Below are 13,464 nucleotides of genomic sequence, written 5' to 3'. Positions count from 1 at the left end.
GTGTTCCAATTAAATGGTTAAAATCAAGGAACAAGTAGGATTCTGCTTGTGTGTCTCAGTGTGCAAACATATGAACTGAACAAATTGCTTCCATGTGGAACTTTGATAAGCATGTGTCAAGAGTTGGCCTTAATTATAAATTTGGTTTCCATAATGCAGATACCTCTAAACATGATGAATTTCCAAAATTTCACCCCCATTCAGCTTCAACATTCCAGGGCAAAATGCTGTACTGCTAATTAAAGTATTTTATATTCGAATCAATGAACAAATAAGTAATTTATGACCACTGACAGTCCTTCCACATGGAAGCCAATGTCTTACTGATGTGACCTGATACATTAGAAATAACATTTTAGTAACCAGTAGAGCTCAAGTCAGATATGAACAAGCAAACAAATGAGAGCACTAATTGAAGAATGCAATTGAGAAATGTCTGCCTTACCTCATTAATACTAACTTCCGCTTCTACATACTGTAGACCTTTCTGGATGATAGAAATCAATGCAGCAGGTGGGACAAGGGCACCATTTATATTAGACTGACTTATATGGCTTTCTATACCAAAGGTAAATGCTGAATGAGAAAATCCTAAAAGCAAAAAGAAATGAAAATTTATTTTCCTAAAGCCAACAGTGACGCAGCAAAAACAAAATCCCTCAACTCATCATTTGAAATTCTAGACAGCAGGGATGTTTAAACAAATCAATCCATATACCTGGAGCTCTTGCTTGGCTTAAATTTTTTTTTGTTATTTATAAAGGTGATATACAGAGGGTTACATTGTATAAGTTAGGTAAAGAGTAGATTTCTTTTGTGACAATGTCACTCCTTCTCTCACTCTCCTCTTGCTTGGCCTTTATTCTACCACTTGATCACACCTCAATTTGATTACAGTTTAGTATTTTGCTGGCTAGAGATGAGTCATAGGAACTTTTCTGCCCAAGCTGGCTTTCAACAGATATCCTGTCAGTGTCTTGAGTAGCTAGGATTGCAGGCATGAGCCATTAGTGTCCAGCTTAATATGCTACTTCAATGTATGAGGACTTTAAAAAATTGCTTGTCACATTGTACTAACTCATCTATGAACTCCTTAGGGAAAAAAAGTAGGGAAAAACCAGTTTCTCCATCTCCTTCAATTACTTTTAACTTGAAACCTTTAAAACCATAACACTCACATAACAAAAACCTTGTCTTTCTTTTTAAAATGGAAGAATAGCTCAACTGCAAAGTAATTAATTGTAAGTTGATAGATACAAATGTAGTTATTTTATTTCACAATATCATGTTTATCACTAAAAATTGGTGTAATATTTTAAAACTATTCAAATTGTACATGTCATATAGAATGTGAAGAAATTGCCAACATTAAGTAAATGAATGTGATTACATTTGGATTCTTTATCAAGCTTATTTAACATGCCTAACAAATCTGTTATGCAGCCTGTTTTATCCTAGTTTTTCAGTGTTTAGTACATGCTATCTTTACATTCTAGTTTTAGGCTCCTAGCACCCATGAACAGTCTTATAGTAAAATACTGTGGTTCACAAACAGCATGAACAGCTGAGAAGTATTTTAATCACTTTATTGATAGTCAAAGCACACCTACATTAATTTTTCTTACAGCTCCCTTCTTTCTTCTGTGGACCACCTGACCATTCCCTTATCTTTACTTACCTTGAGTGGGAGGGGTAAGAAGTAAAAGATGCAGTCACCTGATGTAACCCATAGACAAGATTATGATTACATACAGCTATAGCTTCCAGATTAATCTGAGCTCACAAAATATAATTGGGGGGAATCTTCATTTTAAATTATCATACCAGGAAATCAGCAACTCCTTGACTGTAACTAGATTCCTTGCCAGGAGAGGATGGAGAGAAAAGGGTACAGGATGGCAATGAAAATCCACAAGTGGTGGTAGTGGAAGTTATTGTTTCAGTTCATATCATTCCCTAAATAACTTCAGTAATCAAAAACAGGGGAGAAGTCAAAGAGCTGTAAATGGCTTAGAGATTTAAGAATATTTGGAGAACCAAAATATCATTTCTGTAGGACCCACACCAGAGGCCATAAACACACTACTATTTTATTACATGGCAATCTGGATTAATAGGAAATATGAAGAGAGTAAGAATTCAAATTCAGAGACATTCTGCTGTTTCCCCAGAAAAGTCAACATTTGGTCATGGACAGTTAAGATTTGAGATGAAGCTCCTACTTCCTGACAGAATAAGGGTACTTCACAGTTCTGTTCTCAATTCAGGGTCTTACAAAGTGAAATAAGCAATGCATGGAACACAATAGCATGTTAATAGCTATACCTGGTGCCAGGGTTTCAAAAGTGTTCTTCTGACTCACTTAAAATTTATTGAATGTACACAACGTTGCTAATTTCTATATACTCCATTCTTGGGTACAATTTAATAGGTAAAACTGTTATGTTTAGACTCTATTGAATTTGCTTATAGATTTAAGCTCAAAATAATAAGGTAACTAAGTATATCTTGGAGTTGCAGGTGGAACTGTACTGCTATTTCTAGCTGAGTGCTGTACACAGCTATCCCAGGTGCTTACGTGCACCTCAAGGCATTGCCAAAGTGTTCAGTGAGTGTTCTCAGATAACAAGGAAAACATCTGGGCCAAGTCACTGGTATTGTTTTAACATTGCTCATTAATGTTCACCTTGAGAAGATTGACACTTACACATTCGGATTAAATGAATGGTAAATTTAACTACAATGTTTTTATTTTATCACAGCATTACATGGCAGGTCAAAAATCATATTCAAAACATTTATCTCTTTTCTTTGTCCCAAACTTTTATCATTGGAAACTTCAGAGTCATAGTCCTACTGACTTCCACCTTTCTTGCCTCTGATATCCAACCATTTGCCAGATGGTATCATTCAATCTCCAAATTCCACCTCCTTATCTTTAGTCTCTAATCATCTATCCTTGGCTGCTAGAAACTGAGTTTAGTAGTCTCCATCAAACTCTGCTTGGACAATCTTAGCTGCCTGAGGATCCTTTCTTCCTTCCCACATCCAGTATATCTGCCAAACTACTGCTAGACTACTATGTATAAAATGAAGCTCATCATATGATCCCTATGGCCTTCTTAATGCATTTCGACATATAGCATAGTGATTTTTGAATCCGGCCTTACTTATATCTCAAGAATCTCATCTCCCCAAACCCACATCTCATAGTAGCCTTCTTCATAGTGCACATCTAAAACTTATATGATGACAAACTACAGGTTACATCTTGAATATGCTATGCTAGACAACATGTGGCTGAGCCTTGTTCTTTTGTTCTTCTCCCCCAAATGAATAGACATGAGGCCTTTTATTCCCACAGGGCTAATCAGCTTCTACCATGCTGATCCTTGGACAGCAAATAGCACACTGTGGGCATCTACCTGGTGTTCATGATGCATGCACACTGACTATAGCTGGGTGTTCATGATGCACACATACCGACTACACTGGGCTGCCTAAGAGTTGAAATCTATTTAATTCCATAATACTAATATAAAAATTGGCAAGCAATTCAATAAGCATTTGTTCAATTAGGATTACCCTCTTCTAGAATCTGTTTTGTCCGATCTTTGACTATAGAAGAAGCATGTAACTTGAGTTTTCCTTGAAAAGCAATGTAAAACTTGACAAAGTCTTAATACAACAAATTTTTTAGATGTTCTTCATCTGTAAATATATTTGTAGGAAGTACTTTTCTGAAGTTTTCAATTTGCATCAGTCTGAAAACTGCTAATGTCTAGCATGCTTACTTAAAAACAGCATCCTTTCTTTTCAGAGGTAAGAGCATACCTGACATAAATAGCACCCATGTAACACTTGTGAGGTAATTGAAATTTCAGCTGACAGAAGAGAGGTGAAGAGAAAGAGAGTGTCCCTCAGTCCATCAGTCATAGATGATCTTTTCTGCACTGCTTATTTCAGGGGGTTTCTCCTTGAGATGCTAGGAAGGTGTTATGATCTCAAAAGGGAGATAGTACTTCAAAGCCTGGCAACCCTAATTTGCAAATAGAGTACAGGAATAAGAAAATGCACCATGAACATCCTAGTTATGGTATAGGGTATATGGATAAGACATTTTACAATCTGAAGAAAAAAATAATTAAGCCAGGCACCAATGGTTCACAATTGTAATGTTAGCTACTCAGGAAGCTGACATCTGAGGATGGCAGTTTAATGCCACCCCAACAAGAAAGTCCATGAAGCTATCTCCAATTAACCACCAAAAGGCTGGAAGTGAAGCTGTGGCTAAAGTGGTACAGTGCTAGACTTGGGGTCTTGAGTTCAAGACTTAGGACTGGCACACAAAAAAGGGGCAAGACTCAACTATGAGGACAACAGTGTCCTAGTTTGTAGAGAGAGAGGAGACAACAACCCGATTTATTCAATGTTCTATTTATGCTTAGGGCAGAAAAGCCCAGGAAATTAAATTTCTCTTCACATCACAATAATACTTCCTTTATCCTCAAATCTACTTTCAACTTTTCCCTCCAGATTCAGGTTTTAGAAAAGGCATAAAGGAGAAGAGGAAAATGTAGAGAGCTTGGATACACAACATATACAATTCTGTGCCCTAATTTCAAAAATATAAGGCTGGGGCAAATCTCAGTGGTACAGTACTTACACAAAGCCCTGGGTTCAATCCTTCGCACTATCCCTCTCTTTTGCCCCTCACAAAACAAAACAAAAAAAAAAACCCTATAGCTAATTTTTAAATGGATTCAATTTTCTTAACTAATTTCAATAGTATAACTTCTTTATTTTTCAACAGTATAACTTCTAACAAAGGAAGTTATTTGGCCACTAAATTATTCGCACCTTATCTTGACATTTGGACTTACTTTCAAAATAATCTTACATCATACATCTGCATGCATTTATCTTTTTATTAGGAAAGATTCACTTGGTAGCTGAGGGGGATATGAGCATTTTAAAGGTTTTCATGATTGTCAAATTGCTTTAAAAATTACACAAATGTATAAAGGGAATCAGAAATTTACATATACTTCTTTCTACCTTTGCTATGCTGGCTATTCCTAAAAAAAAGTAGTAATGGTAAGATTATTAATTAGGAGTGACCAAGTTTTCTGGGTTGTTTTCTTTTTTGTGCCCATACTGGAACTTGAACTCAGGGTCTCATCACACTCTTCCTTTGGCTTCTTCTGCTCCAAGCTGGCAATATATCAATTAAGCCACACCTCCACTTTTGGCTTTTTGTTTTGATTAACGATAAAAGTTTCACAGGGTTTTCTCTGGCTGACTTGAAATTGAGACACTTTAGATCTCAGCATACTGAATAACTATAACTACAGGCTGAGCCACCAGTGTCCAGCCTATAATCCAGACATTTCAATATTTATTTTCTCAGTAACTCCTTTTGAAAAATGAGTCAAGTAAGAGTATGTAGTAGGAATCCTCTAAGTGAGTCATAGTCACTTTGCTTATGAAAAAGAAAATCTAATGTGGAAAAATAAACATATAAACGTTACCAGCACCCATGATGGCTCTTTTCTGTTAAATGTTCAAGTGTAACTATCATGTATCAAAGTAAAAGTAAGTGCCTACTCCTGGTCATCAAACACAAAAGTGTAAGATAAACCGACATTCAGACCCCGAGCTCTTTTCACTCTGGGTCATGGCTAAGGGTGCATTATTGATTAGCAGTTTAACCTGAGTCCATCCCATCTGATTTTATAGCCTACTTATGTATGACACCAGGAATGAGGTATGTAGGAGGACATAATGATAGTTACCTAGTCCGTAGTCTTTTTTGAGCCAAAAGAAACTGCACTGTCACTTTATTGGTGGCATTTTATTAACTATTACAGGGACTCAGACGCAACTACTCAAGAAGAAAGAAAGCTATGTGGTGTTATAGAAACTTATGTTATCCATATCCACATTATTATTGATGTGTGATTTTACAAGTAAATATACACTGAGTGTGCCTTATCTGAAATGCTCAGGACCCAGCATGTGCTCCAGACTTCAAATTCTGGAGTGCCTGCACATCCATCCAAGAGATATGCAAGGACTGCATATCTTAGGGACTAGACCCAAACTGAAACATACAATTCATGTATAGTTCATACATGGTCTGAAGATGATTACAGTATTCTCATTTTAGTGTGCATTTAACTGAGATCCATAATATGACATCAGATGTGGGATTTTCTTTTATCTGTATCACGATATAAAATTCACTTTTCTATTTTGAAGTACTCTGGATTTCAGATTTTCAGATTAGGGATGCTATCCTCTATAACACTTGAAGTACCATATCAGAAAAAGTAGTGTGGTGTATAAGGTATAGAGGGAGATGTGACACCTTTGGAAAAGGTTCAAAAGTAAATAAATAGTAAAGGAAAGTAGGGTCCTGGAGAGATGAGGTGATCTTTTATTAACTGTTAAGTCAAGATATATTATCGCTTTGAAATAGTAACTTGTTGTGAGACACACAAATAGCTAGAATTGCAGGTGTGAGAGACTGGTAAATGGCTGAAAGTATGAGGTATTTCTTTTTTTTAAGTAATAGTACTCAGAAACTAGAAAATAATTCAGTTTAGTAATTAGGGTCTTCTATGTTTGCAACTTTTGGTTACTTTTTCAAACATAAGCACTTTCCTAACATCCCACAGTCAAGGATGTCATCAATAGAGAAGCTCTTCACATGTAAGAGAGTGAGGCCTGGTACTACCACAAAACAAAACAACAACAAACTCCAGTACCACAAAAGAAAAAGAGAAAAAAAACAAAACTAGAAGTCTATAGGAGTCACAGTGATATATGAAAGAGAAGGGGTAGACAGCATATGAAATTAAAGGTTCAAATCATCTTAGCTCTTCTACACAAGTAACACTTTATCAGGGTTTGTTTTTTTTAATATAACTTATCACGTACCACTAGGTACTTATCTACATACAGTTGCTTGTATGAGTTATTAGGGCAACTGAATTAACATTCTTAGGCAAATTAAAGGGAGAACAATGAATCAACTTGATTCATTGGTACTTATGGTACCACATGTCAAATACTCTGAATTTTCTATTTATCTCAAAAGCAAAAAAAGAAAGATGGAAGGGAGGGAGGAGGGAGGGAGAGAGGGAGGGAGGGAGGGAGGTAGGGAGGATGAGAGAGAGAGAGAGAGAATCACTTAAAAGATATGAAATTGTGGGGAAGAGGGGGCAGTGAAGATAATAATATTTTCTAAATAACTTAGGTATTTTTAGTATCTTTGGAGGTAGGATGCCCTAAGTCCACTCAATGGACTGCTGCTAAGAGTGAACAAATGTACTAAAAAGGATTTCTGAACCATACTTTAAAACAAAACTTTCCTAAGATGTTTCTCAACTTTCTGACTGAAAAATCTTTAGAAAATGAGATAGCTGAGTATATTGTTTTCTTCTCTGTTCTGGGAGTCTTCACAAAATAGATCTTTGAACATCTCTGCAGAGCCTTTTGTCTACCATGATCATTCCTTTTCTGCACATTTGCCAATCCAATCCAGTGCTCTTTTATAGGGAAGGCAGGAAAAACTTTCAAGAGAAATAGTTATGAGCTTAAAAGCAATTTCTATTTCTTAAAGGCTTAATCATAATACCTACAAATACCCCTTGTTATGGTACTAAATACACTGAATCCCCAAAGGAGCCCAGAGAATGAATTCTGGGTTAGACCAGGAGATTCCAAACTAAAATCTACTGCAAAGTGGCCATATTTACATATAAATAGAGATCACAACCAAGAAGGGCTTTTGGAAGGCATGGGAAATACACAGAGTTATGCCACTCTAGAAACTTTACTGTGGATGAGATTCCAGTTCAACTTGACTGTCCTGAGTTCTCAGAACTATTAAAATTCCTAAAGTTGTCCACTGTTTCCCATCCGAAGGCAATTTCAATGGATTATCTCATAGCATCCTTTATTGACAAAAACATGCCTCATTATTCCTGTGAACCCTGCCCACAAATATAATTACACCAGTATAGTGGCAGTTCTTTAGAAAGTACTGGTACAACTTCATCTCCATATATACATTTTTTCCTGTTCCTGACTTTTGCTTTTCAACTCTAGTATGTCTATGAATATCTGGGGTCTTTGTAAAATGCACATTCCTGGGCCCAATCTGCCATTTCTTAAGAGATCTTCATGTATGAGGTGGTCAAAACATCAGACTTTAGAATTCTGGAAGAGGAAGTTCAGAACACTTTCACATATCATTAGTGTCCCATTTCCCCCCACAAATCATAATGTAAATGGGAAGCTACAATTTTTTTGTGTGTATTCTGGTCTGAGGCTTGAACCCAGATCCAGGGAACTGTCTGAGCATTTTTGCTCAGCTAGTGGGCCATCACTTGGGCCACAGCTCCACTTCCAGCTTTTTTTTTCTGTAGGTAATTGGAGATAAGAGCCTTACAAACTTTCCTGCCTGTGCTGGTGTCAAACCTTGATCCTCAAATTTCAGCCTCCTCAATAGTTAGGATTACAGGCATGAACCACAAGCGCAGGGTTGGAAGCTACAATTTTAATGAAGGGATTATTCTCATTTAGGTATTTTGCTACTTAACAGCATCCTTAATCGCCAGCACAAAAGAAGTATGAAACTTTCTAATATATAAAAAAGCATATTTAATGCAATAAACAGAGACTTAAAAGGTATGTGCCAAAGTTCTTAATACTACAATTCTTGCTTTATTTATACTGTAACTTAAAACACCTAAAAACATGGAACTTAAAAAAGGTTCTTCTCTGAGAACATAACTTCAGAGAATTGTTAATATGTAATGACTGAATGATCTTTCAGAAATTAAATCAGAATATTATTCCTACACCTGTTTTCCTAACTATATTGTCTTGAAGGAATGCAAAGGGTCAATCTGAGTTCACTCACTCAGTGACCAGTCAGCCTGGTCTTAGCTCACCTTCACACAGGCTGAGCCAACCAGACACAACTGAACTATCCAACAATGGCAATGCCATAGTAGTTTGTACTAAAAACTTGCCTTTTCAGTATAGCAATAAGCCTTTATAATAATCTGTTCTCATCTACCAATCCTTCACTATGCTTCTTGTTTGTCCAAAAGCCCTAAAAGCTCTGGTACGGTCAGATTTAACTAGAAACCACATTGTTTTCACTCAATAAATCTTCTCCATTTGGGCAAAATGTACTATATAATAACTTCCAAAAGCATTCATAGGTTACATACGTAGCAATCCCTGTAGTTATGATTTTTTACTTTATCAATCATATTAATCAAACAGACTTTGAAGTCCTCATTTGGATCTGCCTTATCAGCATAATAAGCAAAACAATACTGATTAATTTCAAAGTTTCAAAATCAGTTATTCCCAGTTGTTACATTAATTTCTTGTACCTCTGCTTCCCTGCCTTTAAGGCTGAGAACTATTTTTTAGCAGTTCATATATCCTGAGAATAACAAACATCTTGGGAACAGAAAACACCCACCCATTTAAAAAGGCTCATGACAAGAGCTACAACTGGAAATAAATCAGCAAGCAATGGAAATTATAACCTAAAGCAATGTTTGCCTTCCTGTAACGGAAAGAACACCTAGCTCTGCCTTATAAGAATTCAAATCTCAAAACAATACACATTGAGGGCTTAGTGTCCCACATGCTTATACTACTATTCTGGTCTTTCAGTCCTCTCTCACAACTACAATTACTTTTTATATTACACCTTAACTTGCTTAAACAATGTAGTAAAAATTTAAGGTATAGTTTCTAAAATCCATTTCTAGACTTACGGGTGATACTTCCCACTTCACATTAATAACCTGTACTTACAATGGCCATCCTTCTTTCTCACCATCCTGTGCCCAATGTACAGCAATTTTCCCTCCTATGCTTTTACATTTTATTTGCTCAGTAAATTTGCATTTTCCCTGTTTTACAACTAAACCTCTTTATCTACAAAACTTACAAATGACTTTCAATGGTCTATATTTACAGACACCCCCAATATATTAATGAAAACTCAAATCAAGGATGTATATAGTCAGTTGCAGTTAATACCTAGTTGGGAACAACAGCATTTAACTGAGCTCAGAATATGCATTACCAATATGATGGTTTCTGAAAGTTTACATGTTCCTTCTAAACAGGTGCAATAATGTCACTTTATAACAACTTGTATACATGGCCTCTGGACAGGGGGGGGGGGGGGGGAACTATTACAAGTATTTGCCTAAAATGATTGTGACATATTTGAAAGAGTCAGAGAGTTAAACCATGCAGTAAAAGACAGCTTTAAGATAGCAGTCCAGACATTAGGAAACATACAAAGGTCAACAGTTTGGACTGACACAAATTTCAAATGCATAAAAAGATTATTTTGAGAATAATAGAATAATTTGAGGCCTATTTACTTTACAAAAGTACTCACCTGACTCTTGCAAGTATCTATATACCAAGAAGTTGACCTCATCACTGCTTATACTCATCTTTATTCCCACTTAAACCATGAGGTCACAACACAGGATATAACCCTAAAAACAAAACAAAAGTCATTAAGCATTTTCTCAGAATATATTTTAAACAAAATGTAAACAATGTTTACAAACTTTATTATATGATGTAATAGGATGACTTTATATTGCCTAATAATAAGCCCTAACAAAGTTGCTTCTTCGGTTAGTAAAAATGATTACACAACCAAAACATGGCAGGTGTTGTTTGCAAAGTAACACAACAGATACTTGTAAGAAAGGCTTTAGCATTATATTTAACAATTATACTGGATAACATGAAAAAGCTGTTTTCTTTTACTCTCCTCAACTAGGAAAACATAGCAAATTTTAAAAATCAATATTAGTTATTTAGGAGAAAAACTACTTTAGTAAGGGAAGAACCATGAGGCAAGAACTGTAGCTTTCTTTCAACAATCTGGTGGGATGTGTTGTTTCTATTTGGCAACATGCAATAGACAATGCTCAAGTCTTAAATATCTAGGTATGTATAAAGACAGAAAGGTTAGAAAACAGTTCCCAAAACTCAAATGAAATTCTCTTAACTGCACATATTTAAGCACAGGGAAAAAGGACAAGTTGGCAGGACTTTTGTTTATCTAATTATTCTTATCCATCCTCACGTCAGGGAACCAATTTAAAGACCAGCAATCTTTTCTGTTTAGAGACAGAGAGTAAATAAATATTTCAGGTTTTTCTCAGCTCCAGCTCTACATCTGTTATAACTACTCAACTCTGCATAATGTTATAAAAGCAGTAATATGTAAATAAACAGGTGTTGATATGTTCCAATAAAACTATATTGACACTGTAATTTGAATTTTATAATTTCTGCTGTACATTAAATGTTAGTTCTTTTTTCCCCCTCCACTTCAACGGTTAAAAATGTTAAAAGTCCTTCTCTACTTGTGGCCCTTATAAAAGGCTGGACTGCACTTTACTGACTTTTTTTTTTTTTTCTTTTTGGGTGCTGATCGTGGGCGAACTCAGGATCTGGGCATTGTCCCTGAAAATTCTTGCTCAAAGCTCTTTAGATGGTTAACTGAAGAAGCGTTTCATGGACTTTCCTGCCTGGGTTGGCTTTGAACTGCAATCCTCATATCTCGTCCTGTTGATTAGCCAGATTACAGGTATGAGCCACCAGTGCCCAGCTTACTGATCTCTATTTAAAAAACCCATATACCAGCATCTATTCAGAAGTAAAGGGTGTCTAAAACTGGAACCTATGCTGCCTGCTCTACTACATGGGTCTCTTTATGAAGTACATCCTTCTTAGGTATCATACTTCCCAGGCATGGAACTAGATGTACAGGGAGGGCATTCTACCTGGATGCTGTTACCAGTCACAACTCATGGAGACAGGCACTTATGGTTCTACTTCCCTTGTTTTAGTCAAGTGAAATTCTCAGTTACTTGTATTACTTTAAGTGATTATCCACATAAGTATTGACTACATGCATTAGGTAACAAATTAAAAGGAAATAAAAATATACTGGCATATGCATAGAGAGTATTTTCATCAGAACTATAACTTTGAAATCAAGTATTATGACAGAGCTTAAAAATATAGATGAAATTTATCCCATTACCTTCCAAGCTGGCAGAGACAAAGACAATTAATTATAACCTGATACAATATGAAAACCTAGGGTACAAGGTGCAAACAGGCAAAGGATAAAAAATGTTGGTGGCTTTGATGCTTCTATAATATAATAAATAGCATTAGATAATCTTATTTTCTTTTAAATTCAAATTTTAAGTGTGTCTAATTGCTTTTGTTCCTATTAGGAGGCACATTATTTCTCATTCATTTGAATATTAAGGAAAACAAAAAGGAAAAGTCTTCCCATTTACTCAGTACTTGCTATAAAGTATGCATAGGACCAGGCTTAACACACGCCATTTCATTTCCTTCCTCATATTAATGCAACAAAGATGACGTGAGAACACCATTTCTATATATAGATCTATAACTCAAACGGTATTCAGACATTGAACTTTAAAAACTTTCATCAGTGCAAGGATAAAGGAAAAAAGTACCACCGAGGGAGTACGAAGAAATCTTAACACACTGGAAAGTCCTGTTGCCAGTTCTAAGTCATGACATGTGCTGTCAAATTCCCAAGTACAATGCAAGCTATTAAGGTACAGTTTACAATGGACTGCCATACACATAAAATGACATATTAAGTGGTCAGGCAAGACTGCTGTCACACAAATTCCAACTAAATAACACTGTAATTCCAACTAAATAACAGCCTTTAAACATGCAGAATTTACAAAAATTGTGTTATTTCATGTGTGCTTTTCTTTCCACTGTACAACAAAATTTATCAGCTGCCATTCTACTCACTGGGTTATCACAGCAAACTGTCTGAAACCAAGATGTACAAGGACAACAGCATTTCTTTAATCTAGCAAGCTTATTATACCTTGACTACTAATTAAAAATTATAATATAAACAACAACAAGTATGTGTGGAAAGGGAAGGAGTTGCCTCAGAATGGGACTGCTACTTGGAGACACAAACTGATCATGTCGCTAATGAGGCCACGCACTATGACTCGTGCTGGTACAAAGACATCAGCATTGTGAAGAGAGGAAATGCAGACAATTATCTGTGAACCAACAAGAGGAGCCTCAGAAGAAACCAACCCTGCTGACACTTGGCTCTCTGGTGTCAAACCACCAGGTCTATGAGAAAGGATATCTCTGTAGATGCGCCACCCTCCAGTCTCTGGTATTCTGTAATAGTAGCTCTAGCAAATAGAAAATATCTCAGTATCTTCTGAGATGAGCCCTCACTATGTTACCCACACTGATCTTGGAATTCATATATCAAGGGATCCTTCTGCCTCAGCACTATGCCTGAGTTCTTAAAAATTATTAAAACTCTAATTAAACCTTGACGTTTCAAAGTTAAACTCATGAATT

The 13,464-nt window shown here is 36.0% G+C and overlaps 1 protein-coding gene across 8 annotated transcripts in view; it reads right to left on the bottom strand.

The window, feature by feature from the left end:
• Positions 1-13,464, bottom strand: part of Tbl1xr1 (TBL1X/Y related 1) — a 132,583-nt gene that overhangs the window by 24,839 nt on the left and 94,280 nt on the right. For all 8 annotated transcript variants that reach the window (XM_048347086.1, XM_048347085.1, XM_048347091.1 and 5 more), the window contains 2 exons: positions 10,448-10,550; positions 446-591 (listed from right to left, as the gene is read on the bottom strand). In XM_048347086.1, coding sequence (XP_048203043.1) covers positions 446-591; positions 10,448-10,505 — 204 coding nt within the window. In that variant the 5' untranslated portion in view covers positions 10,506-10,550. The remainder of the gene's footprint in view (positions 1-445; positions 592-10,447; positions 10,551-13,464) is intronic.

The sequence above is a fragment of the Perognathus longimembris genome, chromosome 5, assembly GCF_023159225.1.
Source record: "Perognathus longimembris pacificus isolate PPM17 chromosome 5, ASM2315922v1, whole genome shotgun sequence".
In the NCBI taxonomy this organism is placed as follows: Eukaryota; Metazoa; Chordata; class Mammalia; order Rodentia; family Heteromyidae; genus Perognathus; species Perognathus longimembris.
This window is presented reverse-complemented; position numbering and strand designations above follow the sequence as displayed.